At 35.8% G+C, this 25,583-nt stretch overlaps 1 protein-coding gene across 15 annotated transcripts in view; it reads right to left on the reverse strand.

The window, feature by feature from the left end:
- SORBS2 (sorbin and SH3 domain containing 2) overlaps positions 1–25,583 on the reverse strand; it is a 208,128-nt gene that overhangs the window by 73,933 nt on the left and 108,612 nt on the right. For 4 of the 15 annotated variants that reach the window (XM_047772400.1, XM_047772385.1, XM_047772384.1 and 1 more), the window contains exons 3-8: positions 23,700–23,749; positions 18,107–18,199; positions 12,886–12,912; positions 12,521–12,645; positions 11,040–11,681; positions 3,209–3,376 (exon numbers count right to left, since the gene is read on the reverse strand). In XM_047772400.1, coding sequence (XP_047628356.1) covers positions 3,209–3,376; positions 11,040–11,681; positions 12,521–12,645; positions 12,886–12,912; positions 18,107–18,199; positions 23,700–23,709 — 1,065 coding nt within the window. In that variant the 5' untranslated portion in view covers positions 23,710–23,749. Of the gene's footprint in view, positions 1–3,208; positions 3,377–3,636; positions 3,673–11,039; positions 11,682–12,520; positions 12,646–12,885; positions 12,913–18,106; positions 18,200–23,699; positions 23,750–25,583 lie in introns of all 15 variants that reach the window. The other 11 variants (XM_047772394.1, XM_047772395.1, XM_047772398.1 and 8 more) reach the window with 8 other exon arrangements.

A 25,583-nucleotide genomic window follows, 5' to 3' on the forward strand; every position in this document is an offset into this window, starting at 1 on the left:
ATGAATTCCTTTAGATGACAATAAAGGCTTCCAATCACATGACAGTAATCAGTTGTCAAGTATTTACTTTGAAAACTGATGTCAAGAAGGGCATGGGGCATTTTTTTTTTTTTCAGCATCTTCTCTATCTTCCTTTACTTCTGAAAATCACTCTCTGTATGTCAAAGGGCACAGGGGGTGATTGGAGAGTAGAAGAGCTGACCAGTGGGCATGCCATTCTGCCAACAGTGATGTCCAAAGAGATCAGTAGGAATCAGTATAAAATAAATGTGGAGGATGAATCTGTGTCTATGTCCTGACTTAAGTAGTTAGAACACTGTCACAGTGCTCTGTGTGTGCGGTTTGAAATGAACATTCTTTAACAGAAGGAAAGGGACTGGTTCCCAGACTTGGTCAGGGATGTAAATCCTCTAGTGAATCAGTGTTTCTGGGGCAAGGTGACTAACATAAGGTGGACAGTTGTTTGGATTTATATATCATGAGGCAATCTATTCTGGAAGAATCAACAACCTGGCAGAGCATCAGAAAGACATTTTAAACCCCTGGCTTCTTCTGAGTCTCATCTCATTTTGCACTTTATAGGTCTCTTTTTGGTTTCTTAATAATTTATTGTTTTGATTGCTTTATATTTGAGTGTTTTCATATCCCCAGTGGTATCTCAAGATTCTTGTTGGAGATGATCATATATCTGCTTTCTAAATATATATATATATTTTCTATAACATGCAAGCTGGTGCTAATAGCATAGTAAATATTCAATAGATACATATTCTAAATAAATTGAAATAGCTCAGTTCAGAGAGGTTGAGCTCACTGTTATTAAGCTGCCTGTCTGTCCACAACACAGCACAGAACCTTGTGGAGATTGCATAATGTGCACAAAAAAGGTAAAATGTTAGTTAAAGCATTTAGTTAAAGTACCTTAAACAGAATACACACTACACACACACATGCATATAAGAAGCATCATTTGTGAACTTTATCTGCTTATTTTAAAACAAATTAAACTGCTGTTGTATAGGCCTGAAACATAGGTAGTCAATTAATTTCATACTTGAATGATTTTTCACTTTAAAGCATATATTTTCAAATGATGTAGAATTAATCTAATTTCATTACTTTATAGCTATACCACAACTATCCTAAGGTCAGTAAGCACTTCATTATAATGATTGTGCTTAATAATGAAGTCCTTCTCTGAGCTGTTATAGAAATCACTTTTATATTATAAATAACCCTGAAAAGCACTGGCCACTCAAATAAGTGGAAGGCACAGATCTACCCAAATTTTTCAGAGCACTTATGTATCCTTGATGAATTATTCGAGAATATTTTTGCCTCCTTGCTCAAATCCAGTTTGGTTGATCTTTGTAAATATAATTTCAATATTATTGCTATAATATGTTATATAGTTAATGTTAAAGGAAGGAGAATTCTTCTTATTAAAAGCCATCATATTACTATGTAACATCACATTACTATGACTCCTATTTTGATGGTTTCAACAACATTGGTTACAGGTTAAAAAAAATGTTGCAAATAGGGTTAGTCTTTCATCATGTTAAATCAATTAGAATTTTACTAATGAAATACTACTATTAGAATTTTAGAAAATACTTTACTGTTATAGTGAAATAATTATTAGGAAAATCATCTCACAGAAAAGGTATGTACAATTTTAAACTGTTACTTGAAAATAAGTTCAGTTACAGTTAGCTCCCCAAGACTATATGTATGCCTCTCAGGCTCCTAAGGAGTCTTAGAAACAGTAAATTAAATAGGTGAGTACATAATATATTATCACTGCTTTGTATTTTTGAGTAAAGGCATTCCATAAGGTTTTAGACGTAAAGAGCTATTGAAAGTATAATGGAACATGACAAGGCTTATGCCTGCTGGTACTAGTGGCAGGGAAGGTGTTAGCCATGGAAAATAAAGTTGCTTCCGTAGCTAGTCTCTGAATGGAACATTTCAATGAAAAGTTTTATACCCAGCCATGGAATGAATACTGAAGCCCACACAAAGTATTATTAAGTATTTAGCAAATATTCTAAGAAGTACCTTTTATGTTTTGTAATTGCAATGTCTTTAAAAACATATGCTTTTTTAAAATTCAAGTCTCCTATTATTTTTTAGGTATTTATTTTTTAATTTCTTAAAATACTTAATGAATTTTATTACATTTATAGGTGTACAACAACCAAAATATTTCTCCATGCATGAAATTCAGATTTATGACCTTAATACAACATACAAATTATGTAGTCCAGCTAAAGTTTTCTCTATGGTAGTGCATATTTAGGACTTCATTATTAAATCAATTTTAGAAAAGGAATTCCATTTATTTTGCCTGAAGTTATGCACCTTTTAAATTGAAGTTATTATCTAAACATTATATGCAATTGAAAATTGGCTCTATAAATTTTTGAAACCCTTTACTCATTCATAAATCATTTACTAAGGACTGCTTGTCAAATAGACATACTTAAATGATATAAATGTGGTGGTAAATATGTATATATTGCACTAAATGGAAGAGAGATTATTGATATATAAAACAGTAAATATTCATAAATTTATATACTGGAATGTCTCAGGAAAATAATTCCAAAAATCATAGGACTAAATTTCTGCTATGTAAGTTAAGATTATTTACATCATTTAACTCTTATCAGATATATGGGTTCAAAAGATGTAGCAGTTAATGAAGGGGGGGCAAGAAGAATTAACTTCATACAGTGAGTAATTATGAATGTGAAAAACAAGGAGATGTGAAGTGTTCACATAGGGCACATTCAAATGAATCTCTGAAATAAACTATTATCTACCAGGATTTAATAATGGGTTAACATTTTAGATTTTCTCTATAATCTAATCATCATCATATTTTGTGTACCTACCTAAATTTCTGAGAAAACTTAATAAGGCAGATCACTGTATAACTCATGAGCTAGAGCAACACAGTGTAAAACATAAGGGCCTCTAAAGTGAAGAAATATAATTGACCTTTTCAGCCCAAAACAGGCTTATGAGAATGACTGTAATGGATTTCTCTAACAGGTTGCACAGAATTGGTTTAGGTGGAATCAACACCTGTGCAAATAAAAATGCTCAGCAGCAAAATCAGATGGCAGACAAGAAATTGATTCTTTTGGCCTTTGGAGATTTGTTTAAAAAATGATGGAGCAAAGGAAGGAAGAATAATTACATGCATGATACCAGGGATGGTTAAGGTGGTGCCATCTGTTACCGCAGACTGCTGACCCAAAGTTGGGGAAGGTGTTTCAGAACGGTCAGTAGTGTCAGAGTCAGCTATCTGCAGCTCATCTGAGGTTGCTGAGGAGGACTCCCTGGAGGAGCAGGAGGAGTGCTCGCCCTGGGAGAAATCTGTAGTGAGAAAGCCTGTGGTGTTGCCATGGATAAGGGGAGGAGGAGCAAGGAGAATGACGTTATAAAAAACAACATGAAAGGGTTGGAGGTCTTTGCAGGTGTGAAGGCCCCAAATCAGCAGGTGGTGGATGCTGGGCCAGAGCTACAGGCTGGTGAAAAAGTGGTTGAGTTAAAAGGTACCACAGAAAGAGGGAATGAAGAAGAGGCTTCTGGTGGGGTTTGTCTGTATGTCTGTGAAGAATTTACCTCCAGCACATTGGCAGTTAAGTTCTGGTTTCCAAGCTGAGTTTGAGGAAAAAACAGTGAGAAGAGATATAAATTATCCAACTAATAAAAACATCTTTTGCAATGTGGCAGAGAAGGCAAAGCATCAGTTTTATTTGCAAGCACTTGAAAGAAATACATTCAGAAGGATTAGGTGCCAACCATACAGTAGAGGAAAAGCATGAAAACATGCAGAAATGGAATCCAGTAAGTGTTTTTTTGGAAATAAGATCGATTTTCACACAGTTTTAGTTTTGGGTGGAGCTTAAGTGTATTGGCATAATGGATTTTTTTTTTTCTCAGAAATTTTAGTTTTGGTACTTGTGAGAGCAAATTAGTATCAGGTTATCCATTGGTTGGAAGAATTAGTTTTCCCTCTGCCAGAAAAATCTTAGAGTGGATTTCTCCTTACTGCCTCTATCTTGGAAAATAACCCCCAAATATAAGCCAGTGTGCCTCATGTTTTTCTGACTTAGAGATCTAGAGACTGATCAAATTAAAGACAAGTAAGTGGAAAGGGAATTTTCTTTCCTTTCTGCTCATTGAATCTCTCGATTTCATTATAAAATACCAAAGGAACTGAACTTTAAAAATCCTAGCAGTGCGTATAGTGAAACCCTCACGTGAAAATGAAAAGGAAAAACAAACAAACAAAAACAGCCACTGATAATGTTAGCGTATACCCTAGCTGGTTAGAACTATAGTTGGTTTTAAATCTTAGGTAAAGGAGAAAGAAACTGAAGGAGAAAGAAAAGGTTTAGTACCTCCAAGGGTATATAACCCAAGAGGCTAAACATGGCAGAGGGGTAGTCTATAAAAGGAAGAGCGTGGATGGCCCATTAAAGATGTTGTAACTATTTGTTCTAACCTTCATGATGTCTCTCCACACAGATGAAATATGACAATAAGCAGCAACCTCAATGTGAGTGAATGAAATTCAGAAGCCAATTTTTTTTTCCTTACTCCTCATACCCCTATCTCTAGAATAGAGGTTTTTTGTTTTTTTTTGTTTGTTTGTTTGTTTTTTTCCAGTGTTTGGTGTGGTGCCAGTTGTCACATAGATAGCCAAACTATTATAGGATATTAATATAAGGATGGGGATGTATTAAAGGGAACTGTATAAGCTTAGAAATATTGCTTGGTAAAGATTTAAATGGTTCTTGGCCAGCCTCATCTTCACAACTGTTGATGGCATGCATTATACTTAATTTCTCTCCTCTGAGTTTTAATGGAAGAATTTCTAAAAATCCACTATATAAAAAGGTCTCTATTGGTCACAGTTACCTTAAAAATCTGAGAGCTGATGATCCTTCTCTTAAAAAAAATGCACAAATCCATGTATACATAAAATTTTGGCATCAACTTTAAGGGTTTATGGATACTTAAAAGCACATCTTTAATCTAACACGTTAAGAAACTCCGACTCTGGATAAAAGGGCAGATTTTCTTATTCTATTTTTATCTAATAAGATTTTGTTGTTGTTGTTTAAAGACACAAATTTTGAATGTGATACTTTGATACTACATATGGTTTTAAGATTTCTAGAATTAACTGACAGAAACTTTAAAGTTATCCCTAACTTAATATGTTAGTTACCCATGAATTAAAATGTTTTAATAGGAAAATATCCTTTTAATTAGTAAATTTTAATCTATTTTCAGAGTTTTGTGGAAGCGAAATTGTAATATTATAAAACTATAAGAATTACAACCTAATAGGTTAGAATCTTGCTGCAAGTTGAATGGAATTCAGTATAGAGCAGTCTTGGGTTATATACTGTCAATGAAATTTCTCATAACAATGCAGTTTCACTAAAGAGGCTTCCACATAACATGAATTTCTTTAGTTTTGCTTATGCTAATTTAACATTTTATTAAATAATATAAATCATTCAAAAGAATTTGAGTAATCTGCTTAAAGGAAGTTTTTGTTCCTTTAAAATTGAAAGAAAAATTTAATGACAGTACTCCTCAGGGATTGTCTTGCCCATATCCTTTGGACTTGAAACATGTCAAAAGCTAAAGCATATTCTCTCTAAAACCACCATTCTTATGGGGAATATGCTCAATTTGTATAGCTTTGTATCAGGAATGATCTTTATTCATTTGTTCTTCTAAAGAAGGTTGTCTACAGAAAACAGAGCTCTGTCTACAGAAAAGAGAAGGATCAGAGTTTCACTTTCTGAATTTCTCTTATCACTGGCTGATATGCTCAAACTTTTCATGTGTATGTGTGAGTCAGTCACAGAAGAAATGCCTCGTGTTGAGTCACACCACAGTTAAATGTCCATAGATAAAACTCAAAAGTTCAACAGTCTACTGGTCACCCACACAAAAGCTTTGAAATATCTTGGGGTTTTAAAGGTGTAAATTCCTTCTTAGACTAGTTGGGGCTGACCCTGATGTCCACGTTAATGAAATGCCCTCTTAGACACGGGAAAAGAGAGAACCACAATATACATGCTAACCTGATGAGAATGTAAGATGAGTGGGATAGAAAGTGTGAAAAAAAGGGAGGAAGTATTTTTCTCAATTTAGACTACTTTGAAGTAGGGAAAACTAATTTAAAACAAGTTCGTTCTTTTCCCCCTACTGAATTGGTGGCAGATAGATGACTGCAGAAAATAATCATAGAGTTGTTTTGTGTCTCCATCTTTTCACAACCATGTAAGGTGAAGGTGTTTGAGTATAAATCAAGGGTCGCCAACTTTTTGTGAGTTTAAGTCTCCCCCCCCCTTTTTTTGGTCTTTTTTGTCTTTTTAGGGCTGCACCTGTGGCATATGGAATTTCCCAGGCTAGGGATCAGATCGGAGCTGTAGCTGCCAGCCTACACCACGCCATAGCAATGCAGGATCCGAGCCACGTCTGCGACCTACACCACAGCTCATGGCAATGCCGGATCTTTAACCCACTGATCAAGGCCAGGGATCGAACCCGCAACCTCATGGTTCCTAGTCGGATTCGTTTCTGCTGCATCACGATGGGAACTCCCTACGTCCCTTTTTACTTTTCCCCACTAGTTGAGCTATAAAGGAGGGAGGAGCTAGAAACACAAATTTGCTGTTGTCTGGTCTCTACAAAGGAAAGGGACAGCACTTAAACCTAAACATATTTAATATTCTATGAGAGAATGCCTAGTTATTCAGAATAGCATTGAGCCTCTTGGTCCCAAAGAATTCAGCCCATAATGCTAAGGAGATCCTGTGGGTGAAAGAGATCACTAAATAGATTGCATTCCATGAGGAATTTGGGAGCGAAGGGACTCAGAAAAGGTGAGCTCTAGCATTAGGAAAAGTTGGAGTGGTTTGGATGTGGGCATTGCAAGCTTGAGTGCTGACCCCGAGCCAGGAGTGTATCCAGAATATGCAAATCAGGCAAGTAGTTAGATAAGAGAGAATGATGGAAACTGGTATAAGGGAAAGGGCATATTTCCCCTAAAAGCAGCCAAAGTAAAAATAACTTAGTGGCAACCAAACAAAGCATATCTATAGTCATAAACCCCTAGGCCATCGATTTGTTGACCCAGTAGATGTAGAAACTGGAAGTGCACAGAGAGCAGTTAGTTTTGGGCTTGGAGTAGAGCTGAGTACAGAGGAAGGGAGACACAGCTACAGCAGTGCTAGAGCCTTAACCCACTGTGCTGGGCTGGGGATCGAACTCAGTCTGCTGCAGAGACAACATCGGCTCCTTAACCCACTGCACCGTAGCGGGAACTCCTGAATCCTGGATTTTTAATGGAAGTAATAATACTCTGTATTCTACACTTTTTCTGTCATCACACACAACTGATATCCATTAATTGTGTATGATTAATTATATTATTTCATAATAGAGGAGCCAAGTTTATCCTCCTGAAGCAAAGGGCACGGTTCTAAAAAATACCAGAGAAAATGTCTAGGGTGCAGATGTTGTCTTTCAAAGCTTCTGGTTTAGACCTTCACTTATCTGACATTGAGAACAGTGTGACATTTTTAGCAACAGGATATGTGTTCACAGAGTGACAGAAGGATGACATACCTCATTTTGTGTCCTCTCTATTTGGGAGGTAAATTAAAACATATGCAGTTTTAAAACAATATGTTAAAGTATCAAATATGGAGAAAATGAAAATTCCTAATGGTAGGCTGCAGTTTTCCTCTTATACTAATGGCCATAATTTTAAACAACAAAAGTACGTAAATGAAAATTCTGGAACACTAAAGTTTCCATTTCACCTTTCAGTGCATGGCACTTTTGTTTCTTGGGATTGCTAATTTCTAGGGAGGATAATTCTTTGTAATAGAGCATATACTTGGCTGATTCGTGGTGTATAGCTGACAGCTCTTGGCACTTAATGTAACTTCTTGCAAGAATGTGGAATGTAAGTATTTAAAATGAAAAGGTCACCATTGTGAAAGACCATTACATGGAAAATGAGACTTAAAAATAATGTATATCACAATAGGCAAGATGTGAAAACATGTCTAGATACTGATAAATGGATGAATGGATAAAGAAAATGTGATATAGCTCTCTCTCTTTCTCTACCTGTCCATCCATCCATCCATACACACATACAATAGAAGATTATTCTGCCTTAAAAAAGAGGAAATCCTATTATATGAGATAATAGGGATGAACTTTAAGGACATTATTCTAAGTGAAATAAGTCAGACACGGAGGGTAAATGTTGCATGATTCCACATATGTGAGAGATCTAAGATAGCTAAGTTTATGGAGGCAGAGAGTAGAATGGTGGTTGCCAGGAGCAGGGGAGATGGGAAATGGGAGTTGTTCTTCAATAGATCCAGTCCCATTTATGCAAGATGCTGAAGTGATTATGTTCCAGAGATCTGTGGTACAACATCGAGCCTACAGTAAATGATATTGTATTGTACACTTTAAAATGTGTTAAGTGGGAAGATCTCATGTTCAATATTCTTACACAATAAAAAAAAAAAGTCAAATCTGCCACAGTTTTATGCCACCTTTTGACAAAGCGTTATGCAAGACTACACACTGTCATTTTGGAACAAACTGCTGGCTGGAGGAAACAAGTTTTTATCTACCCAAAAAATGTATTGTGGAAAATAATATAATTCCTTTTCTGAGTCAAATGTGTAGTTTGGAAAAAGGATATTATTTAAAAATAACAGTGACTACTCCATATTGAGAGATTGTTATGTAGCAGACACTATGCACAGCTCCCTATGTGCCATGTCTTATTCAGACCTCACAGCAGCAGTCTGAGATGAAAGCTATTATTATCCCCATCTTATCCCCATAGATGAAGGAACTGAGGCTCAAGGAAGGGGAATAACTAGATGAAAGGTTTTACGTTAATAATCCCTTAAAGAACTGACTGTCCAATTGCTTTGCTCCCAGTGTCTCTTAGGCTCACTTCAAGAAAGCGCCCCTCCCTCCAAGTCAGTGGTAGGTTAGCAGATTTCATTTTACACATGTACTATCAGCAGCATTTGTTCAGTTAACCATCTCTTCTTGATATCTTTGTCTTTTAGGGGGCCATATTTTCCTGGATTTCCTCCTGCCTTCATGGACCCTCCTTTTAGTCTCCTAAGCTAGTTCCTCCTCTTCCTGTTGGGATGCACCTGGGCTTAATCCTTGGGCTTCCTCTTTCCTCCACTCATGTCCTGCATCTCATTCAGTCTTATGGCTACAAAACCGTCTATTAGCCTATGACTAATATCTCCAACCTAGACCTTTCCCCTGAATTCCAGACTCATGTATCCAACTGCATACTTGACCTCTCCATGTGTATGTCTAATAGACACCTTAAACTTATCATATCCCACATGGAACCTTTGATCTTTCCCCACACCTGCTCTATACATGGTTTATCCAGTCTCAGTAGATGAAGGATGGTAAATTCCATCCTTCCCTGTTGCAAAGATGCAAAACTTTGGAGTCAGTCTTGACTCTTCTCTTTCTCTCACCTCCCACATGCAATCTGTCAGGAAGTCCTATTTACTGTAGTTTCAAAATACATTCAGAATGCAGTTTCTTACCACCTCCACTGCTTCCACCCTGCTTGGAGCCACCACCATTTCTCACTTAAGTTGTTGCCATAGCCACCCGCCTGGGTTGCCTGCTCTCCTTCTTGCCCTACCATAGTTCATATCAACAAGCTGCCAGAATGATTCTGTTGACTATAATAGTAGTAGCTTCAGAATCCACCAATGACTCTCATTTTTTTTGAGAGTAAAAGTTGACATTACCTTAATTCAAAGAATTTACTCTAATGAGTGAATTTTGAATATCACGATTAGCTAATGAAGGAGATATCTTAGTAAAGGTATGAAAACACCCACTTGTTTTTAATACCTAAGTTTAAGGTTCTGCTTTATGGTGGGGGCAGGGAGAGGATGTTGGTGTCAATCAGATGTCTGCTGAAGATTTTCTATGAAGTTTGAAAATATGTACCTTCAAGAATAGGTCTTGAATGATCTTCAATAGCACAGCTAGAGGAAATAGTATTATACAAATTATTTACTTCGGTACTAGTGTTTTCGGTGCTTCCACTCCTGCAGCAGTTGTTAGTACATTTTTATAAATGGCTGCCAGTCCTGAGTAAGTTACCTCTGCTATCTCCCTAGTCTTTGCAACTTATGAATGAAGGATTAATTAATTTTCAGACTCATGGGGAAGTTAGGATGGTTGCTTCATCACATAGCCAGTGATAGAGGTTGGATTGAAATCTACAGTTTTTCTTTAAAGCTTATGCTCTTAACATTACAACATTTTGTGGAAAAGCCTAGAAGAGGAACACATTTCTCTTCTAACTAGATTAACAAATGTCAGTGGAATGACACAACGTGATTTTTTTACATATAGGGAAATAAAGATTTACTTCTTAACAATTTGAGTACTAAAGATTGATTTATGTACTTTCTGAAATGATAAAAAAGGTAGAAACTGATAAAATTTCAATGAAAATGAATACTGACCTACCAAAAATAAACTCTGCTTGCATTGTTTCTTGCCAAAGTGAATTATAATGAACAATTATTTTGAGATTTTACACATGTAAATAAGGTAAAATCTAGGCACTCAAAAATCTGGCATGAAAAGTATTTCTTTAAAACTTAAAAGTACTTTGCAGTCTTAAGTGATAACCAATCATCAGTGATTTCTAACAAAGACTGAGAAGGAAGAAACTTTTAAAACATTATTTCTAGATTAAAGAGCTGTAGATATTTTTAAAAATTAAAGGATACTTAGAAACTTATGGACAGATTCAGTAGGGATTTCAATAGGAAGATGGTTTCTTTCTCCTTTCCCTTCTTGATTGGAAACTAACAAACATTCACTGGGTTACACAAGAAGCCCAAACCAAAGGAGTTAGGGTCTCAACATGCTGAAAGAAGAGATGGGAAAGTATAAGGTACCACTTGGCAGTCTGAGGGCTGAGAGGCCGCAGCACCTGCAGATTTTTGTCTCTCTGGCGGAACAGGTATCTTTGCAGTCTCTGGAGAAAGCTCAGGTGGCTGTTTGTGGCTTTCAGGACCGTGTCCTGAAAGGGGAGTTATCTGAATGGAAAGAGATGCTGTGTGTATCTCAGGCGCTGGATTAGGGGGTGGTGAGCAGGACCTTTTGAGAAATGATGGTACTTCAACAGATTTGGAAAACTGTGGAGGATTAAACGGGATGCTACTTCCTGGATCCTGACTATGGATTAGTTTCAATGTAGAAATTCTTCGAGTTTGAGAATCTTGCATATAATCCTCTTGTAGAAATGGGGTACTTATGTCAGCCTTTGCTGGGGCATTTGTGCCAGAAGCTGATGGTAGTGGATTAGTGATTTTTTGTGTATATGACACAGTTGTGTTAGATTCCTCAGAATACAAAATCGTCTGGTTGGAGTCATCATTAGAATACATTGTTCCCTGAAGAGGTGTTTTGTTAGTAAAGAGCTCTGTACAGGAGGGAATTTGTGTGTTAGTTACTAATTGGTCTAAAATGTCACCCTTTGTGTGATTGGTTACCAAGGAGCTACAAAAGCTCTCTTTTCTGGGTGGTAAAGGGGGTGCCTGGATTACCAAAAGCATCCGGAGAAAGAAATAATGTTGAAGGAAAAACAGAGAGAGAGTCAAAGTTAATCATTAAAGAAACCAGCATTAACTCTACCCTTAAAGAAAGTAAAGCAACATTACACCTTCTTATTAGGCTATGCATTTCGTTGGTAAGATTGAGTGATCATTTTTATTTTGTTTAGAATGTGTTTTAATTTACTACCAATAGTTTCCCTTTGGGGAAATAATTTTGTAAAGAATACAAACATTATAAACTTTGTTTCTGCCTACCTTTTGAGAAATTAGGTTAAAAGTGAACATATGTTCTTTTGGAATATTTTTAGACCTTGAGATATATATATATCTATATCTATGTTTAGTATCTAGTCACATCATTTTGGTAACACTTTTCATGCCTGTGACGCAATTTAACTAAGATCTCCAACAGAAGTAATTAACAGAGTTCCTTTAGTTAATGTAATGAGTACTTGCATAACTCATATTTATTGTATAAATAATGTACTGCTGACCTCATAACTTTGAAATGCTAATCATCAGCTGACAGTTTTTCAAGAATTAGAAAATATCCTAAAAATTATGTCAGAAACTGACTTGCTTATATAAGCTAAATCAGAAAACAAACCAACCAACCAACAAGACCAAAAACCTATTTTGAACTTAAGACTTATCTTCCATGTTGTAAATACAAATCTGGCAAGCAACACAAATACAAAAGCAAAAACATATTAAAAATAAAACATATCAAGATATGCATGTTACTAGAAAAGATGCTCTAGACCAGTGGTCTAATAACCATACTTTAAAATAACACAGTATATAACATTATGAAGGGTTACCTGAGTTGGTGATTTTTTTTCTTGTAGATTTGGTCGAACGCTTCTAAAACCTTTTGCTGCAAGAGAGGAATATGTAGCATCTCCATTCAGTGTCTCTTGATTTCGATCATTGTAACATCTCCAAGCTTTTATTAAGGGAAAACAAATCGGATACAAAAATATCTACATTCACTTTTAACATTTTTAAAGTGAAATTTATTTTTATTTCCAAAATTGAAGTTTTCTTTTGAGAAACTTAATACACATAACTGTATATTTCATCTTAAGTTTACTGTCGTGTTAAGGATGTGGCTATGCATGTGTTTTAAGAAAAAAAAAAAACTCACAACAAATGTAGTGGTTATTCAGAATAGGTTTTTTTGTACCTGAGTCAGGGGACTGAGAATCACGCCCTAGAAGAAAAAGAAATGTTGAAATTAATTCTCTGAATAAAGAAATGAACAATCCAGTAAAGATTATTTGGCAAAGAACCATATACATTTTTTGGGGGGCAAATGTAATCTCAATTCTAAAACTCTGGGTACATTAAATATACTAATAGCTTTTTTTGTGCAGTTATTTTTACTTCAATCAGACTGCAATTCATTAAATATCTGTAATATATAGTTAATACATGTATCAAACATGATTTTCCCCCTCAGTGATATTGCAATCATTTAATTTTATCTTATTATTGCTTAAGCTGGATATTTGAAATTCTAAATGTTAAAGGATCAAAAGTTTTGTAAACAATGAATGCTTCTCCCGGCTTTGAATCAAACCACCATGTCCTTAGTTTCCAATGCTATCAATATTTCGTAGTTTGCATTTTTTTTTTTTACTTTAAGAAAGCATATATACAACTATCATATTATGTGACATTTTAAAATCATTCTTTAGACTTTGAATTTTCCTCTCATTGCCATTTAAATGTCATTTTACATTCAATTATAAAAGAGCTGCTACAATATATTCCATTGTCTTGCAGTATGAGTATTTCAGTACTCATAAACTACTTTTGATAATGCAGAGGGAAGTGGCTTAATGACATATTTCCTATCAGTTTTATTTAGAATTATACACTCAAGAATCTCCTATAACTATGCATAATTTTAGGTAAGCAATTTGTATTGCTTGGCTCTATTATACCACATAGTCAGCTTCACCTAGAATCATGAAGTCTTAATTTTGGAAAGGATCTTAGGGTCATTCAGCCTAAACTTCTGTCTAGGTCTTGGGTTTCTTCTACCTGTTCCCTGAAACCATTATTAATTGCTGCTATTTCAATGCCTAATAGAACTTGCAAGTTCCATATAAAAAGTCTTTAGACTCTGTTTTCTTTCTAATGCTTAAGGAATAGTTTTAAGTCTAAACACATAAATGTGAAGTGATAAAAATTAGTTGAGAAATCCAAGATTTGACTTTTAGATAAAATATTTGTAGTAATAAGAGTCTTTCCAAGTCAAAAGAAGAAAAATAAATGTGAACTGGCACCAAGAGCATTAGAACGTTTCCAGCTCAGGTGAGTTAGAGAAGACTAACAAATCTTCATTCTTAATGATAGTTGTTAGTTTAGCGTACGCTTTAACTCCAGTGAATTCAAAACCGGAGTAATAAAATGAGTACCATTAAGTAAAAATAACTTTAGTAGGAATTCCCCTCACGGCGCAGTGGTTAACGAATCCGACTAGGAACCACGAGGTTGCGGGTTCGGTCCCTGCCCTTGCTCAGTGGGTTAACGATCCGGCATTGCTGTGAGCTGTGGTGTAGGTTGCAGATGCGACTCGGATCCCGCGTTGCTGTGGCTCTGGCGTAGGCTGGTGTCAACAGCTCTGATGGGACCCCTAGCCTGGGAACCTCCACATGCCGCGGAAGCGGCCCAAGAAATAACAAAAAGACATAAATAAATAATAATAACTTAAAAGAGTTATACGTGACATATTTACTGGACTCTATTTCTAGGATTTGATGGCAGCAGAAATGACTGAAATTCTCAATCACTTCAGTGATGAAGAGGACTCAATGTATTGAAAATAAACACAGTGTAGCAATACAGAAATATCATTAGAGTTCTGCTTTAGGCCACCCAAGGAGAGAATTTAATAAGCACCTGGGTGCCACATACTGTTATTGGACAAGGAAAAATTTGGGGGATTTGGGGAAATTGCAATGAAAAGAGGAGCAGCATGAATAGTTGTAGTTATTATTTATAGTCTAATTTATTTGCTTGAGAATAGAGAATTAATTTTTGTGGTAAATTGTTTCATTTAGTTTCTTCATTTACCCTCACTGAATTTCATTGAATTCTGACATACCCTTATGAGTTGGGAAAATGATTATTCTCAGAGAGGTAGAAAAATGACAAATACATTCTTTTTTTTGGGGGGGGGGTCTTTTTAGGGCTGACCCGCAGCATATGGAGGTTCTCAGGCTAGGGGTCAAATTGGAGCTACAGCTGCTGGCCTATGGCACAGCAACCTACATCACAGCTTATGTCAATACTGGATCCTTAATCCACTGAGCGAGGCCAGGGATCGAACCTGGGTCCTCATGGGTGCTAGTCAGGTTCGTTTCCGCTGAGCCATGGCGGGAACTCCCCATTCTGATTTTTAAAGAAAGGAAACTTGGGGTACAAATAGGCAAATTTTCCTAAAAATGTAAAACACTCAGGTGGTTTTGGCATGACCCTGTGAATTGACACCATTTCCTGGTCACCGCAGCATACCACCCATATCAATGTGACCTTAGTTGCCAACTGTTTTTTGTAAAATAAAATATACTTGGAAAAAGCTTATTTTATCTCTGTAGTCATTGTTTTGGTGCTAGTTTAGGTTTGTCATGAATTGTCCACTGGGACTTTACTTCTTGTAAAAGCAAGAGAGAAGGACTGATTAGTGGACGAATAGTTGGTGACTGGTAAGCTCCTATTGACTCTCTGACCTGAGAGGAAGGAGAGGGAAGGTTAGAACCTTTTGGGGAGGCAGTCCAATTTTTATTTAAAAGCTGTTCTAGTTTAGTAATATCCAAAGCAATAAATGTTTATTAATCTTCTTTTGATTCACAAAAACTCTGTCAAATAGGTGCTTTTTATGAAGACTACCACATAATGTGAATGGGCATGAAAAGAGACTGATTTCTTTCTTCAAAATGTTATTAAAACTTCTTTGAAAAGGGGATCATACCTTACATGTCTAATTAATACAGAAAGATCTATTTTGTTTTTTGTCTTTTTGCTATTTATTGGGCCACTCCCGCGGCATATGGAGGTTCCCAGGCTAGGGGTCCAATTGGAGCTGCAGACACTGGCCTACGCCAGAGCCACAGCAACTCGGAGTCCGAGCCACGTCTGCAACCTACACCACAGCTCAAGGCAACACCGGATCGTTAACCCACTGAGCAAGGGCAGGGACCGAACCCACAACCTCATGGTTCCCAGTTGGATTCGTTAACCACTGCGCCACGATGGGAACTCCAGAAAGATCTATTTTTAATGAAACAATTAAATCCAAAATTGAGGGGATCTTATTCTCTAGAAATCTTACTCCTATTTGATATAATGAGTGATATAAAATAAAAATGGTCCAGAGCCACTACATACTTTTATTAAGATTTTATATTCTTAAAGTAGTAGATCTTTTCTATTATTTTGATTCTAAAGCATTAAATATTCCTATCAAGTTGAATGATATGAAATTACTAATATTCTAGTGTTGACTCTCCAAAACGGTAGTCTCTAGTTCAATATTATTCATTCTATGATTACCTTTTTTTTTGTCTTTTTTGTCTTTTTTTTGTTGTTGTTGTTGTTGTTGTTGTTGCTATTTCTTGGGCCGCTCCCGCGGCATATGGAGGTTCCCATGCTAGGGGTCTAATCGGAGCTGTAGCCACCGGCCTACACCAGAGCCACAGCAACGCGGGATCCGAGCCGCGTCTGCAACCTACACCACAGCTCACGGTAATGCCGGATCGTTAACCCACTGAGCAAGGGCAGGGACTGAACCCGCAACCTCATGGTTCCTAATCGGATTCGTTAACCACTGCGCCACGACAGGAACTCCCCTATGATTACTTTTATAAATAATAACAATTTGGCATTATTGAAGTAGTGCCACGTTCCCTGGTGGGTGCCTTAACGGTCCAAATCTGAGTCTGGGCTAGAATTTTACTTGGTTGAAATGGCAATGATATTGATGTTTTAGGCATTCCAATTGTCTGATGTCCCTGGACTTTATTTTCTTATTTTCTCTTCATTCCCATTTCCCTCAGGTGTCCAATGTAAATACAGTCATAGTTTTTCTAACATTTTTCATGCCCACATACACATAAACAAACATGTACCAATACATATATAAAACTTTTTTTCAAACCAAAGTGAGATTAAACTACATACATTGCAATGTGATTTACATTTTTTAAAAAATATAATACATTATGGAACCACCTGTTATTTAAACTTAGACATTGAAATCCAGTTATGGAAGTTGTCTGGCTCTTGTTACTGCTGTGTTGTGGGTTTGATCCCTGGCCCTGAACTTTACATGCTGCTGGTGCAGCCAGGAAAAAAAAAAAAAATCTATTTCTGGATTGGAGGTGATCGGCAGTAGTGGGAGTCTCTCTGTGGAAGCTTGTTTTTTTCTCAACAAAGCTAAGCAGTTTAGGATGAAGTGACTTTAAAGCCACGGGCATCCTGAATATTCAATAAACTGCTAAATGTATATGTGTAAAAGACACTAGTACATACAATGAGAATTAGAATTAAACATTTTTCGTCCCTTTCCCACTTCTGCTGCAAATCCCATGAATATTATAGATAAAAAACAAGGAACCCCCAACTAGCAACCAACAATCAAACCAACTACCCAACCAGCCAACCAGTCATCAAAAGGTAGGAGTATATTTCAGAGTCTAGAGAGACCAGAGTCAAGGTCATGGCAGACACTGATTAAAAGAGGCTCACATCAGTGGATGCTGAAATACCACACTCCCAGTTAGTTTCCAGAGTTTATTTATACTTGTGGGTACACATTAATCTTAATTGGACCAAGATGTTTAAAAATATATATTAGAAGGGTCTTTGCTGATTAGATTGAACGAATGTTTAAGGTTTCTTTCAAAACTAATATTCTATCATATTTGCAAACTTAAGCAAAGGAGCAAATCAATAAATATTCAGTTTTCAGCCAAATCCCACTTCCTAATCCTCTGTCCCCCCACCTCCCAATAGTTTTCAGGTAAAAAAAAAAAAAACCCAAATACCTATGAATTATCTTAATTAAATATGATGTTACTTTAGTTATGGGATACAAAAATTTCAATATTTATTAACACTTGCAGTTACTTAACACATTTTGGCAAATGACTGTTGTTTTAATTAGATTTTTAAAATGTTTTCTACAAGATATCAGTTTCCTTTGACTTCTTTATTTTTAGAGCAAAACAGTCATAAGAGATAGGAGCTATTCTTGAGACAAGAAAAATAAGAACTTGTGGGGCATTAGAAAGGTATTTACAGCCACTTTCATCATCCAAACAGGATAATTCTGGAAAGAGAGAAAGGTCAGAGAAAGCCATTCAAATGTGACATTCTGTGAGTTAGTGATATTATACCTGTAGCCAATAGGTTTGGAGAACTTTGAACTCTCTTCACAGATGTTAATGTAACAGACATGGCGGCACGTTTGCGAGCACACCCACCGCTATCTGGAAGCAAAAAAATGATATAGCAAAGGAGAAAGCACATGCAGTATCATGCATTTTCAGTGAAATGTAGCAGACATCCATGAGAAAGATGAATAGTCAGAATTAGTAACCATGGGATACTTCTGCAAAATTTACACTCACCCCAAACTAGAACAAACAAAACAAGAAAAAAACAGGGGTCTGTCTTGGAAATAGATGCCAGTGATTTAGTAAAAAATCAGACTTTATACTTAACATTTTACAATTTTCCTTTAAAGAACATAAAAATATAGAACTCAACTTTGTTTATACCATTTGTTTTATTTTATTTTATTTTGTTTTGTTTTGCTTTGTTTTTTGGTCCTTTTGACTTTTTAGGGCCGCCTCTTTGGCATATGGAGGTTCCCAGGTTAGGGGTCCAATTGGAGCTGCAGCCTTGGGCTTATGAGGGATCCAAGGTGGGTCTGTGACCTACACCGCAGCTCATAGCAAGGCCAGATCCTTAACCCACTGAGCAAGGCTAGGGATCAAACCCGAGTCCTCATGGATGCTAGTCAGGTTTGCTAACTGCTGAGCCACGACAGGAACTCCATGTTTATACCATTTAAATTCAATTATTAAATGTATAAGCAGTGTGACTAGCTTTTGGAATTATGGATAACCTGTATTTCAGGACTAAGAACTATGGTATAACATACTTGTGTATCTGTCATTTAGGTTCTACTGTATTTTAGCAACTATGATTGCTGAAGAAAGTTTGAAGGACCTCTTGAAGTAAAAGTTGTTAGCTGTTATATACATAGTATGTTTTATATATAAGATTCATGAAGGAACATATGATGTTATAGAAATTTTCTGTCTTCCTACAGTTATTATTAGACATGGGAGTAATTTGCCTAATTGAAATCAAAGACAATATTAATATATGCAGTATTGAAATGACCATGTTTTAAAAATTTTTTTTGTAATTTTGAACAATATATATATGATCTATATATTTACACTTAGGCAAATCACAACACGAAGCAAAATAAGAGAAAATTCATCAGCTATTGTAGTGTGATTTGAGAAGTTTAGCGTAACAAGACTTCTAAAATTGGAAGGGTAATGTTCTATTTATGAACAGATTCCAATTCCATTCCCACATTCCTTTGTGTTTGGAATGTGCAATAAATAGTTTTGCTCATTCCCGTGGAACCAAAAGAACTTTAATTATTTTTGAAAGCTGTAACAAGAAAAATAAATTCTATAACCACTAATATTGTAACATAATATTTATATATTGCCACATGCTGGTCTCATATAATTTGTCTTTATTTTTTAAGGAGTGTACCCACTTTGTTTACTGAATGTGAGGGAATTTGAGTGCTTGAAAGTATGATTTGAATTAATTACTCGTAAAATCACAAGTAGTAAGGTCAGAAGACTTTATAAATTGGTAGAATGATTCTCATGTCAAAATATTATTTCTTAAATATATGCTTAAAATAACAATTTCCTAGTTCAGATAATTAAAACAGAAAAATGACTTGAAACAACACAAGAAGGTAAGTCAATGAAATTAAAAACTGTAAATCAAAAACAAAATATAAAAAGACATAAATGGTAGAAACATACAACTAAAGATGTCTTCAGGAGGGACCAATAGGATTTTAGCAAACTCTGCAAACTGAAAATAACTGAGAGGGATGTGTGTTTCTGAAAAAATGGAGATAATGTTACTGAATATGCAGTGAATCGCAGCTCCCAGTGTTTAAAAGGGTGTTGCAAGTGTAAACGGAAGGTTTTCTAAGAGATTTAATTTTCTCTTTCTTTTAATTCTGAACCTCTGAAAACAAGCAGAGATGCAAAGGGGACATTTCAGAATGAGGAGCCCCAAGGTTACTGGTTAAGCCCTTGGTTTCCAAAACTGTGTGCTGAGCGCCCCAGGGGTCATCTCAGTGGGTTCACAAGAGTCTGGGTACATAGTTCACATTTTTGAGGAAAACACGGTGATATCTATCAGACAGATGCTGCAGATGCCACTAGTCTGAGGTAGTTAATGTTTCAGCATAAGAGATTATACTATCTTCCTTTAGATGACGTCACATTTTTGAAAAGCTGGGCTTTTGGTGATTGCAGTGATGGAAAGCAAGCACCCTGTGAAAGTAATTTTGGACCAGCAAGTGAAAGTGGTGATATACGATCTAATTCCAAATCTGAGAAGTTTTGCAATGCCCAATATGCATGCACATCCCATTAACAAGTAACTGTGATCGTAAAGAATGAGATAAAATGATTCTTTTTCTCAATGGACATACATTTTTTTTTTTTTCAAATTGCTTCTGGGTTGGTAGAACATGAGTACTTACTAAGTTATTTGTGCCTAACTGCTTAACTACTAGGTATTTCTCTTGGTTTGAGAGTGTGGTGAAAAATTGCTGAGCGATCTTGGCTCTATAAACCAGGAAGTGTAGGAACCTCTGGATGAAATAATTTTTGGCTTTTTTTTTTTTTTTTTGCCCACACCCCTGGCATATGCAGGTTCCCAGGTTGGGGATCAAATCGGGGCTACAGATGCTGGCCTACGCCACAGCCACAGCAACATGGGATCCGAGTCTGCGACCTACATCCCAGCTCACGACAACGTGGGATCCTTAACCAACTGAGCAAGGCCAGGGATAGAACTTGTGTCCTCATGGATACTAGTCAGATTCATTTCTGCTGAGCCAAAACAGGAACTCCTAAATAATTTTTGTATTCTAGGAAACTCTAAGGTCTAGATAAAATAAGTGGAGAATCTGTCTTTATTAACAGTTTAGTGAAGAGCTTAATTTGAAAAGTTGAAGCATTTGTGAGATGGTTAGAACAGAGAAATCTATTAGATTTTGTTTTTACTTACTTATATGTTTATACTTTCTGCTATTTCTTGAAGATATTTTTAAGATCTCAAAATGAGGGTGCTGTCTTGCATATTTAGGTCATCCTAAAGAATTCTAGTGGTACTCTCACCTTCACACTCATTAATGACCTGCACACGTCCCTCTGGGCACAATTCTTGGTAGCTGTTTCTACTGCTGGAAAATACTCACATGGGTAAATCACATACAGTGAATCATTTGGTGTCTCTCTTTCCTTTCCTGCATAGCTAAGATTTTCCTTAGAAAATAGTGGGTCAAAATTTCTAAGAGTACAAATACAGTGTATTTTGTATGTTTTATATATTATTTAGATGCTTAAAAATGTATCATGATTCCCTTGGTTAGTTTATTATGTATTTGACTAAAAATAAGGAGGTGATTTAAAAGAATCTTTTTTTAAGCTTCATTGACTGACACATGAACATTGAAACAGCAATATATCTTTTTAATGACTCATCGGTAAATAATGAGGACCCATTTTATTTATTATATATTTAGGAACTAATTTCTACTTCATTTGAGATACAGTAACAATGCTTTCTTCAACTTTCTGCAGTATTATTTATATGTATTTTCAAAAGTGATACGTTTTTATAGCAACATTATATAGTATTACTTTGGAATTTTAAATGAAAAGTCCAGGCACTTCTAATCAATTTTTGATGCATGTTTGAATATCATATTTTACATGCATACATAGATGTGTAAATTCACTCATATAATCAAAATAACTGTGCAAATTAGCATTCCATATAAAGCCTAGATCACTCCTTTTAATGAGAGTGTGCTTTAGAGTGTTATAGTCATGCTCCTATAGCAGTAACTTGGCTCAAGTATCCCAGAGAACTAAACAAATTTTCAAATTTCTTTTGCCTACTTTGCTATTATGGATTGATTTTTATGAATAGGAAGATTAATTATTGAATTCATTGTAATAAATATGTATATTTAGTATAATCATATATTATACACCTGTCATAATAGGGTTATTTAGATGGGAAAACAAGACTCAACAAAAATGAAGGATCTTCAACTTCAGTTTAGAGGAAGACATTGTGGAACAATCAGTAAACATAACTTCCTCAGATGTACATTCTGCTGGAGTGATTTTGCAGTTTCACACAGTATGACTTAGCCTAACTCAGCTGTGAACTCTCTATTCTATTTGCTTTCTTCAATCTCCTTCACCTAATGATATTTCTCCTTTAGTTTTCCATGTATAATTCCTACATCTCCAATTGTCCAAATGGCTTTACATGGCTCATTTCCAGGGTTATAATTTCTCAGCCTTCCTCGTGTATTTTGACTGTCTCCAATATCCTAATATTGTCTGGTGCTCTGTACATTTGTGAACTGACTGCATCTTTAGGGTTAGCTGACCTAGAAGTCTCTGAGGTCAGTTACAGTGGGTTTCTGCTAAGGGGCAGCCATAGAATCATGTTCAGTAGCACATGTCTCTGCACTTGAGCTAGGGATTAGATATTGGTTCTCTCCAGTGGCTCTTAATCCTCCCGTGAGGCATTTTGATAACAAGAGACAGTAAAAACGCCACCAACTTGATGCAAGAAAATATCTTCCACCATTCTTTCTCTTTTGCCTTAGAGTGACGTGGCTAACACAACTTTGCACTGATCACTTGTGGATAGGAAGTGGTATTTTTTAAACAAAAGTTACACAATTTCAGTGAGAAAGTTTTTCCCAGGATTATTCAATACTGACTATAAAAATTTCAGAGGAAAAACTATGGAAATATAAGCTAAAATGCTTTATGGTATGGAAAAAAATCATATATACCTAGCAAGTATTGCAAACATTTTTCTTTTTTCTTTTTTTACTTTTTAGGGCTGCACCTGTGGTATATAGAAGTTCCCAGGCTAGGTGTTGAATTGGAGCTGCAGCTGCTGGTCTACACCACAGACACAGCGATGGGGATCTGAGCTGCATCTGTGACCTACACCACAGCTCACGGCAATGTTGGATCCTTAACCCACTGAGCGAGGCCAGGGGTGGACCTGAGTCCTCATGTATACTAGTTGAGTTCATTTCTGCTGAGCCACAATGGGAACTCCACAGACACTTTTATAATTAACCTATATGCAATAGAGTGTTCAGAGCACCAATGCTGTTAAGGCTACTTGGAGATACTGTTCTCACATTTAAAAATATAATGCTTACTTTAAGTGTGTTATGTCTATGGATTAAGATGATTTCCTGTAAAGCTTTGCCACTCCACTGACTTTGTTAACATAAAATGTTTATAGAATAAGGAATTTTAAATCTTTTCTGCTAGAGCAACTTGCCTATGAATTTAGCTTATTATCAGTGAGAGATTTCAAATATATCATCAAATGGTATGCTCCCTCTTTCTAGGGCTTATAGAAGTTAATTTCAAGATATGATTATAGAAAAAGGGAGTAAGAATAGAAAGCAGAAGAGAAAATTCTACTTTTGATAGCTATAAGATTGAAGCACAAAAACAAAGAAATCGAGTAATGAATTGAGATCAATCAGAAACTCAGTATCACATTTAGAATCAGCAGACTTCTAAACTAATGATTTAGGGCCAAGATGATTTTTAGAGAGCCAGGCTAAAGAGTTTAAAACTAACAGAGACAGCATACCTGTATTCATTTTGACCTTGGAGGGTTTGTTATTAAAGTCTTCAGTTTTCCTGTAGAAAAAAAATGATGTATTAATTTGTTCACTAGCGTGAGGTACAAAATACCATGAAAGAGTGTCTGTTTTTGTTTTGTTTTGGTATACCTGCGAGTTAATATCACATTACCTTTAGTCTTATTTAAATCAGAGTTTAATAAGGTGGGCAGCATTTACAGCTCTATTCAAGCTAAACCTGAATTATTCTTGGTCCAATTATCATAAACCTGTGTTTTTGTTTAATAGTGACCATTAATGGATGAAAATGAAGAGGAGTTTTCATTGTTAGAAATTACATTTCTTTTACAAACATTTATAACAGCTTTTGTTCTCTGATCCTGAGAGGACCACCAGTTGTTAGGTCTCCTCTTCCAGAATTTTAAAAGGCACTTTGGTACCTTGAAATCATTACCTTACATTATTCAATTTATGGTATTATTTAATTTATTCTATTTTGTTTGAGTTTTCTACTTTATTCAATTTATATTAAATTCATTATTGAGTCAATTTATTACCAGGGAATACTTAATGTATTTAATTTTCAAATATTCAAAGAAAATGAGATTCATCAGTTTTTATTACATTGCAATAAATAAATGATTACTACAAACCCATTTTTCAGTATCAAATATGATGGATTTTCCAATTGAAGTGTTTGCTGTATAACAATTGAGATGTGGTTGGGGAAATGGTGCTTGTTGTAGAAGAAGTTTTAAAATGTTTGTATTATTTTATGACATGTGAGAGGACTTAGTTCTTTCCCTGGCATTTTCTCTTAGCCCATTTTTTAGGGTTTCGTACTTATCCATGCCCTACAACCAAAGAGAGAGGATAGGCTCTCCAGGAAGCAAGTCTTTTAAGAGGAAAAGCTGATGTTTAACTCTGGCCACTTTGCCTTGACTCTTGAGTAGGGCCTATTGAAATGAACACAAACTTCCCCTGTACCACACAGACAGTTTCCATGTACATTTGCCCTCTAACATCTGATAATTAAAAAAGTACATTTATACCTCATGGATGAGTAGGGATAAGGTTGAACTGAAATTATCTGTCATGATCTGTCAAGAAAGACTTTCAACAAATACATTTTTTCTTCATTCTCTAAAAAGAGCCCCAGACGAGCTTCCTGGATTTCTTATTTTTATCTATCACAGTTCTGGCCCTTTCCTCCTTTCTGACCATTTTCCCTGTCCTCATGAGTTCTGCTCTAGTTATCATCTGCCATTTTCTTTCAATGTGGATGTCAAAGTGTACCTCTTATAGAAAGCCTGGCTCTGTTCATTACTACTGTGAAATTCCAAGAATAAAGTTAAAATGTTCAATTGGGAAGACTGGACAGCTACATTAAAAGAATCAAACTAGACTACTTTCTCATACCATGCACAGCAATAAATTCAAAGTGGATTAAAGGCTTTTATGTAAGACCTGAAACCAGTAAATGTCTAGATGAAAACATTACTTGAAGTTGGTCTTAGTAATGTTTTTTTGGATATGTCTTCTCAGGCAAGGGAAACAAAAGTAAAATTAAACAAGTGGGATTGCATCAAACTAAAAAGCTTTTGCACAGCCAAAGAAACAAAATGAAAAGACCACCTACTAAGTAGGAGAAGATATTTGCAAACGACTTGTCTGATGAGGGGTTAACATAAAAAATATATGAAGAACCCATACAACTAAACATCAAAAAAAAATCAAACACCCCAATTAAGAATGGGTGGAGAATATGAATAGGCATTTTTTCCCCAAAGAAGACATACAGGTGGCCAACAGGCACGTGAAAAGATGTTCAACATCACTAAGCATCAGGCAAATGCAAATCAAAACCACAGTGAGATGTCACCTCACACCTG

The sequence above is a fragment of the Phacochoerus africanus genome, chromosome 3 (genome assembly GCF_016906955.1).
Source record: "Phacochoerus africanus isolate WHEZ1 chromosome 3, ROS_Pafr_v1, whole genome shotgun sequence".
Taxonomy (NCBI): domain Eukaryota; kingdom Metazoa; phylum Chordata; class Mammalia; order Artiodactyla; family Suidae; genus Phacochoerus; species Phacochoerus africanus.